At 44.6% G+C, this 21152-nt stretch overlaps 1 protein-coding gene across 1 annotated transcript in view; it reads left to right on the top strand.

The window, feature by feature from the left end:
• Positions 1–8219: 8219 nt before the first annotated feature.
• Positions 8220–21152, top strand: part of fgf14 (fibroblast growth factor 14) — an 85803-nt gene continuing 72870 nt past the window's right edge. Inside the window, exon 1 of the mRNA XM_037487890.2 lies at positions 8220–9241. Coding sequence (XP_037343787.1) covers positions 9034–9241 — 208 coding nt within the window. The 5' untranslated portion in view covers positions 8220–9033. The remainder of the gene's footprint in view (positions 9242–21152) is intronic.

The following is a 21152-nucleotide window of genomic DNA, read 5'->3' as shown; positions in this document are numbered from 1 at the left end:
TGAGACGGCCTCTTTGGTAAATGAGATGTACAGGGAGTTCAAACCTGCTACCTGTACAAACATAACAGAAAGGCTGTGTGCGTACAGTTGTGTGTGTGTTTCCCCCCCCCCAGATTATGCAACATCTTAAAACTTAAAGAGGATATTCAAATAAACATTCGGAATGGATGCTTCTATTGTGTAGTACAGCAATCAGTGAGGGGGAAATACATAAATACTTCTGTAACATCAGATTATATTTGTATATGTTATGTAGTGGAGGCCGTTTGAAAGTACAAGGACACAGTATAGTACTTTGCTTTGATGAGGATTACAATCCAGGAAATCTGATTATATTGTATTTTCATCTTTTGTTTTTTTAGGATTTATCTATTTTCTATTGCTTTAATGTTTGAATATTTACTGTACTTTTATTTCAACTGACGTTTCATTTTCCACCTTGCTGCTGTAATCATGCAAATCTCCCCGCTGTGGGACTAATAAAGCATCTTATATTGTTCTATCTTACATTTTAGTTATTTGTTGCACTCCAGCTAGTGAACAGAGACTTCGTGTCCCTTGTTTGCCACCTTGTCCCTTTGCTGATTGAAACGAATACGATCAATTTCCTCACAGCCCACATTTATATATACATGTAGCCAGACCCCGAACTGAGATTGGAAGAGTTTGTGCATTCCCCGAGTGTCAAGATCAAGGTTTCATTCTCTTCTTCGTCCAACCTGTGTGATGGAAAGTGACCACGTCAACAGGTCCCATGAGGAGATCCACTCCCAGTGATCATCCATCACATCGGGCTCGATGACGCAGTAGACACGTCTCTGGGGACACAGCTCACTTCCTCTGAGGATGTCCTTGTTGTGCCTATGTGAGAGAACACAGCGCCTCACATTCAAACCGATCACGAGGCATAAACTCTGTGCTTCTTATTCTTTTTTCTCCCCATAACTGCTCCCTTCTATGTGCAAAAGAAGCCCTAAAACAAAACTTAGGCAGCTCCCCTGGTTAATGCTCTAATTACATCTGAAAACCCTTCGCACTTGATTTACAAGAAAGCCACATCTAAGTTAAACACAATTTCCAGCTGATGGATGTTGGAATAGCTAACGACTCGGAGGCTACACACCCTTAGCCCCGCTGCTCCATTAATACCAAGGAGGTACAGCTGCTTCGACCCCAAAAAAGGCTTTGTCCCTTTTAAAAGTGGCTCTTTTGATGACGGTTTGGAGCACGCGGGATGCACTTTCTCCCTGAATGCAGGGAAGTTTGCCCCATTTTAATGCTTAAAACGCAGGCAGGCTTTATATCCCGGATAGATCCGTGCTATGAAAGGGTTTAAATAATGTACGACGTAGTCTTTTACAAGTTAAAAACGACCCACAGTGCCGTTATGTAACAGTGGAATGAGTTATGAGGATAACAAATTAGGCGGAGCGAGACGGAGGACTCTGACATGAATGGACTAATCGGCAGGACTGCGCCAACAGAAACTCACGTTTATGCCCAGATTTTGTGCTCTTAAATGCGACCCTGGTGTTGTTCACAACTGTTAATGTTCTCCTGTTTCCTGGCAACTTTACCTATTCAAAGAGTGTCTGCATCTTGGTTACTGGCAAGGTCTCTCCTTCCTGTTTCACAGATATGAAACCTGCAGAAAACAAACTCTACTCTCTCTACATGATCTCACAGGAAGGCTCTTGTTGTTTTGTTTGTATTGGAGTAAGCGTGTGTTGTTTTGTGCGTGTTTGCCTCCTCTTTGTCCCTCAAGAAATGTACAGAACCTTGATGCAGGGCTTTTGCTTTTTCAGCCTTTGGAGCCTTTGGATGCCATTGTGAGACTTTTGAATTATCAAAAAAACTTCACAGACCTTGACTTTGTTTGACCTTATGTGAACAGATTTGAAAGCCTCTGCTGTTCAAGAGGCACAGAACTCTGAATTATGAGAGTTAATTGCTGAACCGAGCTGCATTCAATAGCTTCAAGACCGATGAATGGACTTTAAGAACATTTAAGAGGTCACCGTTATTGTGCTCCCTTTTAATTATTACCATTTTATAGAATTAGAATATGGATTACCCCCCCCGAGAAAACCTATGTGAATACAGTGGATGGAGGTCGTTTCCCAGCAATCACAGTTGGGATTGAAATTTCATAATCTTGGTATTACTTTCATTGACGATATGTCACATAATGTAAGTTGCCACATATCCTCAGAAGGCTCTGTGTTTAGATCTCGTTCCCATTGTCTATTGTCAGGGGTTCTAGATTGTAGGAGTTGAATAAGAGGGTAGATTTGCTATTAATCGTGACTTGAATTCTAAAACAGAGAGACAGAGAAAAAAAGAGAGCAAACAGTGGGAAGTGAGCAGAGTGTGAGGGTACAAAGCTGCACAGTTGCGGGTAAGTAAGAGTTCAAAAGATGCAGAAGCATCATCAACATATAAATGGTGCGCTGTGACTGATCCCTTCTTGGTCCAGGTGTTGAAGGACCCATCTGTCACAGAGGGTTTAAACACATCGTTACGTGCTCCAGAGGCACAGATTTATAAATTATTAAGTGACAACACTCTGCTGAACCGAGCCCAGGCCTTCAAGGACCGCCTAACCACTGTGTTAGCATTTAAATGATGGTTCTGTTAATAGTCAAATAACGTACGCTTTAGGGCGGGACTACCTGGTGATTGACAGCTTGTCACTACATCTAACCGTCACAGATGAAGCGCCAAACAAAAACGCCAAATGAAAGCCACAAACCAATGTTGCATCAAGGCTGCATCATAACAAAATGTGTTGGGAACGTCATTATCGTCATCTACGACTGCTATTGAACACAAAATGTGCAAATTGAAGCATTTGAAGAAAAAAAAAGAAAAAAGCCGGCTAAAGCATTATGTGATGTGCCATATCTTTGGTTATAAGCGAGTGAGCCAGTTTGACTGCTCCCACGCTCAATGGACCCGGCTAGTCAAGTACAAAGCACAGTTGACTGCACCATCCAGCACGCTGTAGAGTAGTTCATGAGGAAAACATCCACCTCTTACCTGACGCTCAAACTAACGCCATGCTTTGTCACATATTTACTTTGCTTGCGTGCTGCATTCTTATTCTGGTGCAGGGAGTAAAGGATGATATTCTGACTTCTGCTATCCAAGACGAACAGGGTAAAGTTAGTGAATAGAGCAGAATTGTCATTACTACATGGCAGATTAGTAGCAAAAAGAGGGCCTGAAAGCGCTGAAATATTGATTATCCTCCTGGCACTGCAGGAACCAATCCATCGCATGATCGCCTCATGGCTGTATGTTCATGAGCTCGACTGTGTTTCTGCAATGCAACTCACTGACATTACAGAACAACATAAAGGAAACTTGGCACCCATCACTTTAAAGCAGTAGAGAGGCTAAAAAATGGGAAATATTGTCATGATAACTATTCAAATATGTCGATTATAAAAGGGCATGATTTGAGAGAGGGCTTTATTTTTAGGAGCTGCACATCATTGAGACATGAATGTGTTTGTGTGTGTGTGTGAATCGCTTCTGGGTGAAGTTTGGCCGAGGGTGTAGGGAGTGAAGGGCAGGGAAAGGTCAGCGGCAGCACGAGCAAGATGCTCGGCATGAGTAGCAAACGTAGCATTCGTAACTAATATCGGCACACTTGTTCTTGGCTCTGTTGGACTGCGCCCTTCCTCCCGCTTTGTGTGACCTCGAGGAGAAGGGCCTCCTGGCCTCGCACCAAAGCAGGAGCTCCAAATATAGACAATGCCCTTAAGACCACAGTGAAACATATGTGATCTCATGCCTCTGGAAATATTGACTGAAGCAACTATCTATCTAAGTTGAAAATGTGTTCTATTGAACATCTATGAAATTGGATGTGACATTTGGTGGTCATGACATGGTGACATGACATGGTGGGGTAGCCCACTTGGATAATATAATCAATCAATTGTACCTCTAAGAGTAGTTGTTTTGCTAAATACATGTCTTTTTTTTTCTTACTAGAGTACATCTGCATTAAAATATTATATATAGACTGCTGTGATGGTTCACCAGCCATTCACTGTATAAGTGAGCGGCCACAGTGATGAGAGGGGAAGTCTGCATTGAGTTCTGCATTTTGATTTGTTTGAAAAGATTAAACAACATGTAGTCTGTCATAGGACTCACTCCCTCATAGAGTACACTTTTTTTGTGGATGTTTAGTTGAGTACATTTACTTCTACTTGAGTCATCGCTGGAGGAAGATGGGCCGTTGGATAATGACATAAAAGTCTCATCAGAGTTCTTTAGAACAGTCAGGATTTGTCGGGAAGGTTTTTCTGTGATTGGAAGTAGTTTTCAGAAGGGAGGGGTTTGTCTTAAAATGTATAGCACAACACACATGAAGGACAAATGAAAGGTAAATTGATAACGTATATGGAACACGGGCTTTGAATCATCATTATGGGGCCGTGACAATGTGCTTTATGTACATGCAGGTGCATGTAATATGAGGTTATAACAAACACTCGATGTGGGCTCGCTTGTCATTGCCCTCATCTCTCTGCAATAATGAATACTTTTGGTCACAATGGATAAAGCGGGGTTGGTTGTTATGTGTGTGGGATTCCTCAATTTGATCTCCTGCCCGATTAGTCACAATATGAGGGCACTGCAGAGGTTTCACAGCCAACGTCTAAACATCCCATATGGAGTTGCCTTTGAGCCGGTACCACTCCTGGGTGCTAATGTGTATTGAATATGTTGAATAAACATGGCATTATGCATGTGAATCTACACAGTACGAGGAAACTGATATGAGCTAGTATAATGCTGTTGTGCAGTTTGAGCCAACTGAGACAGACTAGTTATGGTCCTTCAACACTAGCGGCTGCGTTGTCCACATCTTGAAGGAGTGTTGGCGGGTGAGCAGAGTCTCGGGTCACGACTCGGCTCACAGCAGCTGTCTGTGTGCTGGTGAACACTTGCTCCGAGAAATGCCAAACAAAGCTGAGGCTCGGCCCCTTATTGGCGGATGACTTGGCTTCGGGCGCGCCGGGTGAAGGGGAGCGGACGGTTTTAATGCTGCTTCTGAACATGGACACACGTGCCGCGCCAGTCTGGAAATGCCTCAAAGCATCGGCCGAGGATCGGGTCGATGCGCAATCTCCTAAAAGCAACTACGACAAGCAGATTGTGAAACTTTCAAAACAGAATGATGTCACGTTGAAGTGATGAAATTGTTGAAACACTGTTGTTTGCTTACACTGCAGTACAGTGCTTTGATGTCCACGGGTTTGGCCTACTTAAGGTCAATAGCAGACCGACATCGCCATGGTGATCAGCACTGCAGTCCAACTTTAGCAGACGTGAACTTTCTTCAAGCGTCTGTCTTTAACAACCAATTAAATCACAGTCATCTCATCATTGTCCCTCATTACATGGGGCTTTATTAGTCTGTGGTGGAAAAACAGCATACTTCTCAGGCTTCGGTGTCCACGCCGCTGTCCGTCAATCTCTGTGTGAGATTTTGCACCCAATTGAGGCACATAACCTAGCAGTGCTGTGGGATGCAACTACGTCATGGAAGGTGCATTGCTTCATACACACAGAAGGGCAGAGTCTAGTGTGAAGGTTTTCAGATGAGCGTGCTATGCACGCAGAGCGATCAGCTGGTTCGGTGTCCTGGGCTGAAAAAAACAAACATCAAGATGTTTTTGACTAAAAACCCGTACAGTGATACAGCAACGATGTTGGAGGGTTGACATTTGACGTTTTCATAAAATATTCAGAAAGAGGGCTTTTCTTTCTGAATAATCGTCAGTAATGTGACTAGAATGACTAAGTGTGTAAATGCAAATAATAGAACAGCTGCAGAAGTCTGGTGCGTTTCAGAAAATTACTCCACTTTCCTGCAATGCAGCCTTTGAAACCAGGAACTCTAAATATAAGACAATATAAGCCCAGAGGCACCGGTTGATTTCATATGGAAGGAAATACTCATTAAAACGCTCGTTACTAGCTATTGATGTGTTTCATACCTTCAAGTTACAAATTAAACACGATAGAAATCAGCTTATTGTTTTAACATAATGCTTAGCAAATCAGTTCATCTGAAATACAAATATACTCTATAGTATGTGTTATTCAAAGTATTATATCAGATGGATCTCTAAATAGCTTTAGATTTTGATAAAACTAATCCCTCTCAATATTTCCAAATGGTAATCCAGTAGAGTAAACCCACTGAAACCGCTCGAGTAAAACTGGAACCAGTCCGGTCGTCTCTGTGCATCTGAAATCGAGTTATCCTTTCCCATCGGGAGAAAACAGGCCGTTAAGAGCTCTTGAGGGAGCCACTTCCTGCCAGGCGGCATCAAAAAGAAGAATTCTAATGATCCTTGACAAAATCGTCAGACGATATCCTCCAGGGTGCGATGGTGCTTCACATTACGCCACCGATCGATAGGGAGGCTGACACCAGACGCCTCCGTGGAGAGAGAGCTGCGGTGCACTGCTCCAACCTGACCCCCCCCCCCCCCGGGACACATGTGGATGGTCGTCGGCTGTGCACATGTGTAAAATTGCTTTAAAAAACTGCCCCTCGTGTATGTGTTACTCAATAAGGAGCAAACGGACAGCCACCTCTTCAAAAGCAACCATTCATCACAGTTTGGTCTTATTGTCCAATGTTACGCACCAACCGCCATGTCACATTCCTTGTATGTCTAACGCACCGCTGCAATCAGGAGGCATTTTCTTTCAAAGTGGCCCACATCCCCGAGGAAGCAGTTATCACAGACCACGGTAAAGACCTGGACACCGAGAAACTAGGTCATTGAAGTTGATTAATGCTGTATTTCAGAGATGAACACCCCCCCCCCCCCCTCCCCCCCTCCGCTAATGGGGGGTGCGGGAGCTCCCTGTGCTGTGGTTAACACTTTTGGCCCTAACCCTCGGGCCTGCTGCTCACCGGATCAGAAAAGGTTTTTTCAACAAACTCGTCATCAGTTGTCGAAGAAAGGATGGATTTATAAAAAATAGACCTTTTGAAAGTCATACATGTCGAAGAGACGCATGCTACATACATGATGGTTTTGGAGGTCGTTCTGAAAATACAAGAGTCAATTGGCTCATCTGATGCTACTCTATTTCCGTGTTGGTACAGACCTACTTTTTTCTCCTACTCTCATATTTACAAAAAAACCTCCACATAAGCAGGACTCCAATACCAGTCCCTGATTAATACACTCAAAACAACAGAAAAGAAAAATACAGTTTGTAAACAGGTGTTTTTTTCTGTCTGGGGACATAACGCCATTCATTCTCTGGCGGAGGGATGGCTTACTGGGAAACAATATCCAGCACCTGTGATCGGGGTCAACACTATATTGAGCAACTCATTTTTTCCACTTCCAAACACTGGCAGAGACACTGACTTCTTCTATTTGTGGGGGGTCACGCTGAAAGATCATTAAATCCCAGATGTGAAATATGAATAACACAGACAAGAGGAGCAGCATTGGATATCAAAAGCACCAAATCAACTCTTAAAACCTGTGCGTGCTTCGGGTGAAAGTGTCCACCAGGGACACGATCAAGGGAGGACAATGTCTTCTTCTCTCTTATAGTCTGTGATGGAAAAACCTGTAAATCCTCCGAGAGAAGCAGCTATGTGGAAACAGCCGTCACGAGCAACAACACTATAGCTGGGCCCTGGTCCTCAGGGACGAGGGAAACAAAACAGAGCAAAGCAAATGGTAAACCATCTTGCCCTCAAATGTCTCGCCTGTCTGTACTCTATATTCTGCTGAGGTGATTTTTGTAAGATGATTAAAGTGAAGCTTCTATTCTGCAGCTAAATGGATTCAGGTCCTTCTGTAACAGCAATCCCCCTCCCACCCCCCCCCAGTGCACCCTGCGGTGCTGCATCCGTGATGCTAAAGACGAATTGACACCAGCACATCGCAGGTGGCGCTTAACACCTGCACCGGCTGCAAACTACTCGAGGAACTTAAGGGCAAAATGAATCGCGGGTGAAGCGCGAGAACGCGGGCTGCAAACACCCCCCCCCCCCCCCCCCACGAGCAGTGCACACGTGAACCTCGTTGCACGTGGAAATGACATTACATGCAGCCCTCGGAGTGACTTCCAAGATGTCAAGCCTCGGGGACAAATGGGACTCTCAAGTCTGATCACCAAAAAGTGTTCGGAGAGCATCGCTGAAACGACGGCGCAGGACCCACGTGCTACGTAACGGGGAGCCGATGTTTGGATGTAACCCCTCCTCCGCGGCTCTCTCTCCTCCACCACAGGTCCCGACGCTGGTTCGACACCCGTGCACGTGTTGGTGTAGGCGCGCCGCACTTTCTGTTTTTTTTTTTGTTTTGTTGGGAGATGCCAGTGGCGAAGGTGCTGAAAGGCTCGAGGAGGTGAAAACACCCCGACGAAGAAACGCACACGCCAGGAATCACGGGCACTCACGCACACCCTCGCGCGCGCAAAAGCCGCCCCCCCCTCCCCCTTACAAGCTTTGCTCCTGAACAGAAACCGCTGCGGTGTGGGGCTCCTGGGAGACGAGAACTGAGCTTGGCGTTACCTGACCCAGCCAAAGCAACAGCAGTTTTTTTTTTTTTTTTTTTGACAGAAGAAGCGTTGAGATTGGAGTCGGATCCGGCGATGTGGCGTCTTGTTGTGGCCATCACTGCAGCAGTCAGTGCATAGGATGCATCCTCCCTTGGCTTTTGATGCCGTGCAGATCCACCCTCCTCTCCTCAGAGTGATGAACTAACAGGCGATGGTTCTCTCCGCGGAAACCCACCGTGTTCCACTAGTCTCACGTTAGTTGCGTGTTTGTTTACCGGCGGCCCGTCTCCTCCCCGGTGCGACACATGCAATTTACACAGTGGGTTTTCCATCATCGACTAGTTGAGGAGGCATCCTTTGCACGCCAGGAGAAGAAGAAAAACACGCCGTTGTTGGGAAGTCTTACAGACACCGAGTATTTGCCACGTGAATGCAAAGGCTGTAGGACTTGGACATAGCTATTTTTCTATGGTGCAGTTGGTCGCCTTGTCCCGGAGAACTGATCCAATTGTGTTATTATGCAACCGCAAGGATCTCATCCATATCTGGGTGTTTAAGCCACTGGATTGCTCTTCGCCCAAATCAATGTGGTTTCTTTGGAACATTTTCAGTAAAGGAACGCATATGCTGCAGTGTCTTTGTGGCAAGAGTCTTAAGAAAACCAAGAATCCAAGTGGTAAGCTCAATCCCCATTATGGCTCCGTTTCGCTGTGAACCGGCTTTGTGCGTGCGCGAGAGACTGTGTGTGTGTGTGTGTGTGTGTGTGTGCGTGCGTGTATCTGCGTTATTCATTTGTTTGTTGTATTGTTGCAATCCTACCGATGCAGCGAGTGGCACCATGCAGGGGCGCCAACTTATCCGGTGCCTCTACTATCGGCGAACCCTGGGGGTTGGGGACGCGCAGTGCACGGGCACATAAAGCCCCCCCTCTATCACCACGGCACCATGATCTACTAACTTTTTAAATAGCGCTCTCACACACGGGCGCGCGCACCTCCGCGCCGACACACGCATGGACTAGATTTTATTTCAATGAATCTACCCCCCCTCCCCCCCCCCACACACACACACACACACAACCCCCTCATATTATTCCACTCGCGGGTTTACCGCAGCAGCATTGCCCCCCCCCCACCCCCACCCCCCTCTGCATCACCACTTCTCCATAGAAACGGGCTGCGGGCGGCCGGAGGAGACGGACTCCTCTCCCGTGTCCGCCTCCCGGCTGCTGCAGGCCAAGAAATGCGGGAGAAATGCGACGCTTATTGCGGGGAGAACCTCGAGTAGCTTTTTTTTTTTTTTTATTGTTGAGGGGGTGCGTGAAGGGACGCCACGTAGAACGGAGCCGGGCTCCGCTGCACTAACGCAAATCCCGCACTCGAGCGGGCGCCATCGTCTGGATTCTGACGCCGGTGACTTTTTATTTGAGTGTCACAGCAACGACAGTTGAGTTCAATGCTTTGGCTGATGAGATGTGGGCCAACCGCCGGAGAGCCTCCAGGTTGTTCATCTCAACAACAGGCTGCTGCCGTGTTGGCTGGAAAGAAGCAGAGCCCCGGGTGGACAGCATGTGGTCCCGGCTACTTGTTACCCCACGTTGGAGGGTTTGGAGATGATGTGCTCAGCAGCGGCACAGTGCATCTGCAGTGTAGCACATCATCAGACTGTAGCCAGACGATGTGGCCTGGGCTGCCGCTGCAGGAGACCAAATAAACCTGGTTTACTGGAAATTCCGTCTCCCTTTAATGGCACGTCAGCTTGTTCTTTTAATGCAGGAAGAACTGGTCTAAATACATTCATCAGAGTCACTGAGCTAATGTGCAATGAATGATAACTTGACGTTAGCTATGCAAGCTAAACGTTGGCACCTCCTTATATAACACACAGCATGGATTTGTAGATCTTTCCAGATTCTTCTAAGACTCCCCCAAACTCCAGGGAGAACCTTCTTCAGATGTGACACACAATAAATACTTTTTGAACTGGTCACATGTTGCAAATGTAACTTTGTGCAAAATGCACATTATATCAAATATCCCCTATCTGACATAATACCTCAGAGGAAAACTGTATTATTAGGTCAAATTACTTTCATATGAATTCATTGGTTTGAATTACTTTTTATTCATATAATTATATTCCCATATGAATGGCTTTCATATATATATATATATATAGTAGCACTGCGCCATGCCAGTATCAGCTGCCACGTTTGTTTATAGGAGAGCAGTGCTCGGGACCTGGAAAGAGATTTAAAAAAAAAATGTGTTGCCAACAGAAATCATCTAAATGTTCTGAAAGTATCTACCAAACAATAGTAAGTGCTGCCACTTTTGCGAGGCTTGGCTTGTATTTCTCTTTGTAGCAGTATGAAATGTGAAAACGCTGATCGCATGAAAGGCCCAATCTGGAGCGAAGCCACCGAAGGCTCTGGGGTGATCGCTGACTGATTGCTGCTCAGTGGAAAAGCCGCACCGAGACACTAACTTCCCCAAATGCTGCCAACCACCGCGCCGGCCCGAGCGCCCCAAAGCCCGATGCTCGCTCTCGGGGGGGGGGGGTTGCTGGGATTTGAGGCCTCGTGCCTTTTCAAAGTGAGATTTGCTTTACTTTTGGAGGCTCACTATTAAATTGAGATCAACTGTTGGTTGCGGGGCACAATCGTCAGGGTTTGTGCCCGAAAGCGGCGGGTCAACGGGTGGTTCCCCGGGGTAAAAGAAGTAGGCCAAGATGCAGGCTGTGTCAGTGGGGTGCAGTGCTGTTTCGTATGATTCAAAAAACGCTGTCAAGTAAAAATCGCTACAGTGGTGCCTCCCGCGAGGTTCCCGCTGGGAAATTTTCTAGAACCCTTTGTCACAGGCGGATAATCACCTGTCAGCAGAGGCAAGGTGTTTCCACTATAATGCACAGGCCTGGATTTAGTGCTCCAGCTCTTTGACTGTATTTTTATTAACACAACATAACTGAGGGAACACAGAGAAATTAAGCCAACTGGGCGGTGTCGATGGGACTGACAGTCAGTGAGGCTCAGGGATACTGACTCCACATCACCATTGTTTAAAAAACGGGGCCATTATCCAGCAGGTGCCACTTATTTTAGTTTTTTCCTATTGTGGGTTAATAGTTACCTATTGATTGGTAAATGCAGGTTGAGGTGAGGTCTGTTGCTATTTTGTTTCTATGTAGAGATGCGGCGTTCATTCTAGTGCCTCTAACAGGTCTCAACACATCGAGGTGAGCCTCATAGTTAATGATACTTTCCACTATATCTAAAATAACTAATAAGATAACTATATATATATTATGCTATACTTACATCATCTATTTGAGCTACTAGCATAACATTGCATTGCAACAGTCTAAACTATACCTGACTTAATTCTCCTTTCAGATAGACATTACCACACTATATCTAATAAATCCAATAATAGATGTATGTGTGTATTTACAATTTTTGTATTACTCAACATGTGAAAACCAGCTTCTTTAATGATTAGCTGATTCAAAAACGACACTCCGGGACTGAATATTCACCATTTAGTTGTTTTTCGATGCACAAATAAGGTGGATATGTGTGGCGTTTCTAAGTAAGTAAACCATACATGGTCTTATGAGGATGCAGCCAACGCAGTGTTTCTGTGTGGCTTGAGGGGAAATGTGTGGTTTACATTACATTGTTCATACGGCATCCTCCCTTTAGGGGCATTCAAAGTCTACAAGCATTCGCTCTTAGGTCACGTTTTCTTTAGATAACATAAACCACCAAGAGTTGTTGTATTCTGTGTGAACACGCTGGGTCAAAGGTACAGCACAAACTGCAAAACTTTCATTGCATACATCAGTTTGCCATTGTGTCATTTCTGAATCCCACGTTGAGCATTTTAGTCCCGCTATGCTTTTACATTTAATATTCTTTCAGCTATGTAACTGTTTCCCAGCAGATCTATGTGGTTCTTTGTCCTCAGGGTTCACAATGTGGTCCGCCTGCCAGCGTTTGGCAACCTTTAATGTTCACTCCCAGCATTAGTCTCTGCGTGAGGATACTTCATTAAGTCCTCAAGTCAATTAAGTGATGAGTTAGTGGAGCGACGGGATGGAGATGCAGCGAGTTCTGCCCCGCAGCCTCTGTAGCATCGAAGAGTCTTTAAATGGCCGCATAGTTATCATCTTAAAAATTTGGGAGCGTCATTCAATAGAGACAAAGCGCCACGTGGAAAACATTGTCCATCCGATAAACGCTGCGAGATTAGAAAAAATAACCACGGGCTGAAAAGCATGTAGATGCTCTCTCAGTAAACATTGTAAACATGAGTTTATGGTCTCAGTTGCTAGTTTCAGGTTTTCTTCAATACAGCATGAGGTTCATTTTGTGAAACATAGTGCATTTAGATGCAGAGTATGACTTACTGAGAGGTAGGTACAGCAAGCAGAGCCTTGTACCCATAGAATACTTACATATACTCCTCCGAATTTCATATGTGGGAACCTTTGTTCATCACGATGACGGCTTTAATCCAAGGTGGCGACAGCTAAATCCCAAACCTACGGATGACGTCATGACTACACACAGAAAAAAAAGGTTCTTAGATGGTTCTTTAGAAGGCAGTGTGGTTCTACAAAGAACCATCACCTTCTAAAGAGGAGTGAGAATGAGAATTCTGTGTTAAATGCTGCAAGACAAAGTTCTGACACGATTCGCCACATATGAAACATCTTTACCTCCATTCTGTGGCTTTCCAAATGAGCAGAATGGCAGTGGGTGTGCAAAGTCAGAAGGTGGCCTCCTCGGAGCAACGCTGCATGAGCTCACTGGCAGCAGAGTGACAGCGCAGGTCACAGAAAACCCAGCTATCCACGTGAGGATGGCTCATAGCACATCAAGGGAAACTCAACTTCATTGCATGTGACAGAGCCGGGAGGCCGAACCGAAGCTTCTGCGCTGTGCAGCTGTAGCTCTTCTTTGCTCCATGGGTGTGCGGGAGCTTCGACCCCAGTGTTCCTGTACGCAGCATGGAAGGGTTTGGAATTTTTTGAAATGGGAAAATGTGAAACTTCCCCAAATTGAACTGGCTATTGTAACTACAAACCCGTACTGATGCTAAGAACCTAGCGCTTTGAAAAGCAAATTTGTGGCACACACAAACCATTTGGAGATCAATCTACAGATGCAAAATGATTGTACCGCCTAAAATCACAAAGGCCTTGCAGATGTGGAGCCATAAATAAACAATAATACGGTGTAAGTTCATGTGTCCAAATGCTGTTTGCTGTCATATTACGTTCATACATTGTTCTTTTTTGTGACAGGTAATCTGAAATTTGAAATGCATTTTAATAACTTGGTATTTGCTGCTTGTGTCTCTCCTCCAGTTCCACCACAGAATAAGAGCTGTATTTATCTCAACTTTAGCTTTTAACAAAATCATTTCCGCTTTAGAATTTCAAAAGCTCTACAGGCCCTGGTTGGTCCCAGATATCGTAGAAAACATTTTTTTTTAGTTTTATTATTGAATACAGGAGGATTAATTGTGTAGTTAAAAGAAGTAAAATAATTTTGGACTTTTTTCTTCGCTTAGCAGAGTAAAAACTTCATTTTGTTATCATTGGAAAGGGAGATGAGGTTATCTGCTCAAGGCATGTAAAAGGAAACACGAGCTGTCTTTCAATTGATTTATTTCTATGTGCATTTTGTACTTTTCTGTACGTTTCTTCCCCTTAATTGAGTTCTTTGTGGGACTTTGTCAAAAAGGAGTTGCTAAAAGCTAGAAGGGATACGGAACGCCAACTGTATTGCAGCCAAGATAAATGCTATCGGCTTCCAGGATATTCCCATAACGCGCTAAATGCTTCTCTTTGTCTCCGGACAGAATGAAACTACTAACAGTTGATGTCACGACTTAAAAATGTCTAATTGACACAAACCCCTGAAGCCTTTTCCACTTTCCTTAGCAGATGGGTCAGATTCGGTCGGATGGCGACCTCTATTCCTCGTATTCTCTTTACTGGTTTACAGGCTCTGATGGGACTACGCTGTGGCCCAGGTTATTCGTTCCGTGGGTGGAAATACAATCACATTTTTATTCCTTTCTTTGAGTCATTTCAAAAGTTCGCCCAAAACTTACTTGCCAATTGAATGGAAACAGGGTTTCCGATTTCTTGCATGTTGTTGGGTCGTAGTCAGAGACCACGACGCCTGCTGGTTACACCAGAGAGCAACTCGAGAAACAAACTTTTTACCCGCTGCGAGGGTCCGGTCAAGAATCTCAGAGTACGAGACTCTTCACATGATCACAGCCAACTCCCACCGGACTCTTCCTTCAGCCTCCTTTTATTTAGCAATGATAACTCAGTATCGGTCACATTGTGTGTGTGTGTGTGTGTGTGTGTGTGTGGGGGGGGGCGTTAGCGTGCGGGTTCGGCGAGAAACGTTCCGTACATTTCTCCCCGATATGGAGTTGTGTTTCTCTTCTTGTCGGAAAGACACAGCAGCGATAGTTGCAAGGGCATTTCACACACGTCAACTGGCGACACCAGTATCAAAGTAGGACAGTTACACAATGATTACAAGGTAAAACGTAATAAACCTTAACAGTAAGTTTCCACACTGCATTCATTTGTGCATTCTCTGGAATGTGACCTGCAGTTAGGGATGACATTCAAGGTTCCAGGCAGCTCTCCCACCTCCCCCTGGGACACAAAATGAAGTTTACATACAAATCAATGCACACGAGAGGGCAAATACATACACAGACCCCTATAATATATGTTTAGAGAGAGAAGGACAAACGAGGGCAAGACAAGAAACTGGGCTGCACAAAGACAGAATTAACTTCCACAAAACATCTCCCTAAATGCTCTGGATTCTTCCCTGATGCAGAGGCGAGAGAAATGGTGGGACATGCGGCCCTGGGGTTGGGGTCCCAAAGGCTGAGCGTCCTCTGGATCAGCAGGTGGATGGTGTCAGTGTACTTACGCAGAGCTGCTCTCTATTGCTTCAAGGTTAGGCATGATGGGGGTTCACCATAAGGAGAGTCATGGTGGAATGTCATGGTGGAATGTCATGGTGGAATGTCATGGTGGAATGTCATGGTGGAATGTCATGGGTCCTGCCAGGATGTCTGTCCTCGGATGTTTGACGTCGTTAACCAGAGGTGTGTTCATTTAGGTGTGCATGAAAAAAGGAAAATGCACTGGAGCATCATTTTGAAAACAGGACATCATTAAATCAAAAAAGTGACATTATGTTTGTGTTTTTTTTGCACTGAACTGTAAACTGTGCTTTTTGATTTAAAGCTACTGTAATTGCATTTTTATATCAATAATGTTCAAATGACTTCCTCCATGTGAAAGTGACAAACCTAAATGAAATGATTAGACGACTCAGTGGGTAGTCTTTGCTGTAAGTCTTTGTTTTTTTTTTTACCGCCCACCGTTTTAGAGTTTTCTGTAAAGTTGATTCCAGTCTGTTTTTGGCAAAAAAAAAGCAGCGGCTTACAAAAAATCCCCATACGGTTTTCCACCCAGTGGCATTCAACAGAAGACAGACCCTGTTAGAAGTTTTCTGTAAGGTACGGTGCGTTTTTTGATTATTTTGTGTACAGCTTTTCTCTGCTTTCCAGTTATCTCAAACAAATTGTGCAGGTTAAAAGATTCAGGTCACAAAGCTGCCCACGCAGACCGGAGGGAGTCTTGTTGGTGAGCTCATCTGTCTGGTCTTTAAAGCCATCTTGACTTGTTCAATCCATCTTCGGTCAGCTCTTGGGGTCAACACAAATCACATGATAACACGGGGGAAATAGTCAGCCGGTCCAAATTAAGGTAAAGCCCAGAGGATGTTTTTTTAGTTTTTTAGCTAATGGTGCAAATAGGCTGCTTTAATCCTGAAAGCTTGCATTTGAAGAGGAACTGTATAAAATACCAAAACACCTCACAGGTAACTGTGATTATCCGACACATTTCATGACTCTGGGAAATCATCAGGCTGAAATTAAGCTTTTATCTTGATGATCCTAAGGGTGAACAGGACACATGTGGACCTCTCCCATGCACAGCAGTGGTCTGCTATTGTTCCCTCACAATTATTGGTTTAGCTACTACCTGTTTGTGTGGGATCACGTCGCTTCGCTATTCAAATAATAGAGAAGGCGTTTTTTTTTTTCTTCTTTTTTGTTGACACAGCAGCGTAGGTTTCTAGAGGTTGCTGGTTGAAAATACACCCACAGCAGGAGTCACATCGCTGTCTCGCATGCACTTGAAGGCTACTAAATGAATGTCAGGACTGATGGGTGCAGGCAGAGGCCAGACTCAAACGCAGAGTTTTAACAGTAACTTTTAATAAATCCTACACTCAAAATTCCAAAAGTCAAAAAAACACTTAAATACACAAAATGACAGGTGGAAAAAATCATGGAAATGACAGACAATCACAGGGGAAGACAGGACAAGGCAGGAAGTGAAGTTACCCCAGGGACACGAGAGACATGAAACTAAAACAGGACCCAAACCGTGACAATGAAGAAATCTACATCTTCAGCAACTGATGCGCCGTGTTATGGAAACAAAGAACCATTCTTTGTGTATAAGGAGTATAGAGCTATTTATTCGTAGTCACTCCCTGCCTGTATCCACACGGGTCATCAAAGCGTCTGCTTTTCTCACTGAGGTTCATGTTTATTGTATTCCTCCAGTGAAACTGTGAGAACTAGAAGACACAAAACACTCGGTCTCTCATTACCTGCAACAAGCAACAGCATTTAATAGGTGACCTTAATACATTTTCCCTGTTCTCCTGGTTGACCAGTGGCAGGATAACAGACTCCCTTTCTCTTCCAGGTCATATGGTCATGTTACAACAACAAAAGCTTGTTTATCATGATGACTACAAAGACAAGGCTTTGGAAAAAGAGTTTGAGAAAAAGACAAAGAGCCAAAATGTGTTATAATCGTATAAGTCCACCTCCAGTGGTTGTCATGGCAACGTTTTCACGCTGGTCTTAGCAGCATCAGCTACACTGTCCACTACTGGCTCTCCACAAAGTAGGGGGATGGGTCAAGAGTGTATGTACAGGTTGTGACAGCCTTATTACCTAAAATGTAAGATTATTTTCATCTCAAAAACATGTATTTCAAGCATTCCCGGATTCCGCCCGGTCTCACTATGTGTCTCTATCAAGGCCTTAAATCATGTTTGATAGCTGTTATTTTTAAGGACCACTGATATATCAAAATAGTCCCCCAATACATCTCGTGCTTTTCCCCACTTTGTCGTCTGCCCCGTTAATCCTTTGCAGGCTTCATGAATCATTGTGTAACTCAACAGCACGAGCCGTGGGACGGATCCCCTCGTTGTGCGAGCGAAGGCACGGCCGTTGGGTCGGGACTGAGGAGCAGGGCAGGGTGTGACTCCCCAACACCACAGGCAAATCTCCACCCGGACCCCAGAGGAGCCGCTGAGCTCCGGATGCACTGCGCCGCCATCCGCGATAAAGTGATAAAGTGATGAGAGCGAGAGATGAAGAGCAGGAAAGAATAATGCACTTAGACGAGGGGAGTGTGTGCAGGACTTTGTCACCGCAGAGAGCTTTTGTATCAGAGTTTAAGGAAACCATTGCTGTGACTAATGTTGCACGGTGTACCGGTACCAGAAAGGTACCGCGGTACCCTTACGTTGAAAACGGTACGGTTCTGAATATTTTAAGTACCGGTACTTCATTAAAAAAGCACTCAGTGTCCCGCTCCCTGTCCGGCTGCCTGCACGCATTGACTGGGTGGGCGGGGCTTCCCAGCTCTCACATGCAACGGGCAGCTGTCACTCACAGCGAGTCATCTCGGGGAGACGTGTCCTCATGTGCAGGAGCTGTTGACCACCGTCCTTCGGCTTGTTGAAGGACAAAATGCCATTTACCGTCAGCGCGGATTGTTGTTTTCTAGCGTGAGACATCGGATGTGTGGCGTGAGTGGGTGTGAAAACACACAAAAGCGTGTGTGTCACACGGGGAAACGGGGAGAGATGGCAGCCCTGTAGCTGTGTTGGCTTGACAACAACTTTCCTAACAGTCAAACATCAGCATCTCAAGACAAAGCAAGACAGCAAATAAGTTACTGAATAGTCCAGCAGAAATATTAACATGCAAAATGACCTACAATTTCACTCATGTGGGCCTATGTGATCATGAGGTCAGAATGCACACAGAATTGTACCAAAAAATAGACACTCGCTGCAATTTCCATTGTCGTTTTTCATCAAAGGGGAGAAATTGCCCTTTAATTATGTGTCCATCTTTACTGTAATTTACCCAACCGGCATAGCTTTCGTTTTTTTTCCCACCTCAAACACACATCTGTAAAATGATGTAATTCATACTTGTGGAAATAACTATGTAGTCATATAGTCAGATACGGACAATAGGTCTACATAGCCGTGTATAATCAATGCTATGATTTTACCATGTGGTTTTCATTAATATATGCTGTGGGCTAATACTAATATGAATGTCATTTGTTAAGTGTTCAAAAAGCTGGGCAGGAACAAGCTGGTAAAAAGGGAACCTTACAGATGTTTTATTTATTACTATATATAAGTCTCAGTAAACGTCCCAGGCATCACGTCCCGTTCCCATAGTCTGCGATCCTCACTGTGTATATCCAACATGTGCATCGTTCTAGAAGAGCAGAGTTCACAGCTAAGGAAGATAAAGGAGAAAGGACTCTTGAAGACAGCGTTTGTGAATTTTGTGGTTATGGATGAAACTAACACACAATGACTGCTCCTGTTGTAAGCTGTTGTAATTGTAAACACCTTAATTTAGGATGATTTGTCTTTTTCGAGATTATGAAAATAAACGAAGGAACTAAAAGGCCGGCACCATTGTGTTACATAAGCTAGTAAAACTGAGTCTGAGCATTACGTCATGGTTTTCTTCACAGCATTCCTGGTGAGGACAGATTGTCCATCAACGCAGCAGTGAATGGTTACTACCAATGACGCCGTATTGTGTTCGAGACAACGCATTTGTGTGACTATTAGGGAAGTTAATGGTGACTATTAACAAAAATACATTTTGTTACATTTGTTTTTGTTTTCCACTAAAATAGAGAGGGAATAAACTATGCCATTTTAAAGTTATGATATCCCGTTTCCCATTACTTGGAGCATTAACTACAAGAACAATAGAGCTCATATTTTAACACAGCAGGTGGTAAGCTTTCAGTGACTTTTCTTCAAGAGTCTACTCTGGGAAACGTTGCAAGATCTCGCCTTAAATCGGTATCGCCCACGCATTCTTCACTACTATAAGTATGTAGGCATCATAGTTCATTATATACATTATGCCTCATTATACCTTATTTGGAGTGACGGTGGAACAAAATGTGCAGGGAAAAGTTGCATTGGTATTTATACCAGCACCGTTGTGTTGTGTGATTGTAGTGGAGATGTCTTGTTGAAAATGTACCATTGAGCTCTGACTGACAGAAACACCGGGGGTGTGCTTTGTTGGCATGACGATGAAAAAAAAGCCAGATGCCAGACTGTGGAAAAGTGACTGTTGTCATCCTTTGTGTGTGTGTAAGGAATCAGAAGCATACAAACGGCCCAACACTTAAACAGTAATGTCCCAGCTCCTGTTGTGATACAGGAGCAGGTGATCTCAGATCCTTTGGGGTGGGCCCGGGTCATCTCAGACCCGGGCCCACCCCAAAGGACCCATCTGGAGAGGTGTGTATTACTGCAACTCGGTCGCTTGGATTTAAAGCTTGTGCAGAAAACCAAACGATTCAACCCCTCCGTACAAGTGCAATTTCAGCTGTTTCAGATTGCTTACCCGTGACCTGTAGGTCACATGAGCCATTGGCACAGCTCCAGTGCAGTCACAGTAGGTTTAACTAAAATAACACAGAGACAGTAATGCAGTAAAAAAATGCACTAAAAGTAATGCAGCTACATTCACACTTGTATTAGACTATCTACCGAATGTTTCTTCCAGGAGAAAAAAGTACCTTTTCATAAGTGTAATTATGATTTATGTATAATCCATGATGGTGGCTCACCAGTGAATCAAACTTTATTGGTATGCAGTATCTTAGCGCTCTGTGCCTACCCTGGTGATCTGTTAGAGCTTCTGCAACTCGCTTTAATCAGAAGATAATACTCATGCGAGTGACAACAAAAACAGCTCCAGTGTGCTTCTGAATTATTCCTTTTGAGGATGGAGTCATATAGAGCGTGCAGCTCGGAGAACTCCAGGCACCGCAGGTACACAGGGGGAAGGCAGCCGGGGGGGGGGCTTCGCGCTTGATGGGGCCTGATGGAAATGCAGCGTCCGAGTGGTGGAAAATACACACAAATGCAAATAAGATTGAATAAATCCAAGGAAGGGATCCAAGAAACCAAGCTGGAAATCATGGAAACCACCCCCCCCCCCAAAAAAATGGCTCTGGACATGTCAGTTTCTAATACAGTTATTATGATGCAGTTAAAACGTTTTTTACCATCGGGGGGTGAGGGATCCATCCACGTCACCAGCAGTGTGGTTTCCAGGCCGTCACGTAGCAGCAGAACATGATGCGGTCGCATCAGCTCGTCGCCA

This window comes from Pungitius pungitius, chromosome 10 (assembly GCF_949316345.1).
Source record: "Pungitius pungitius chromosome 10, fPunPun2.1, whole genome shotgun sequence".
NCBI classification, from domain to species: Eukaryota; Metazoa; Chordata; class Actinopteri; order Perciformes; family Gasterosteidae; genus Pungitius; species Pungitius pungitius.
This window is presented reverse-complemented; position numbering and strand designations above follow the sequence as displayed.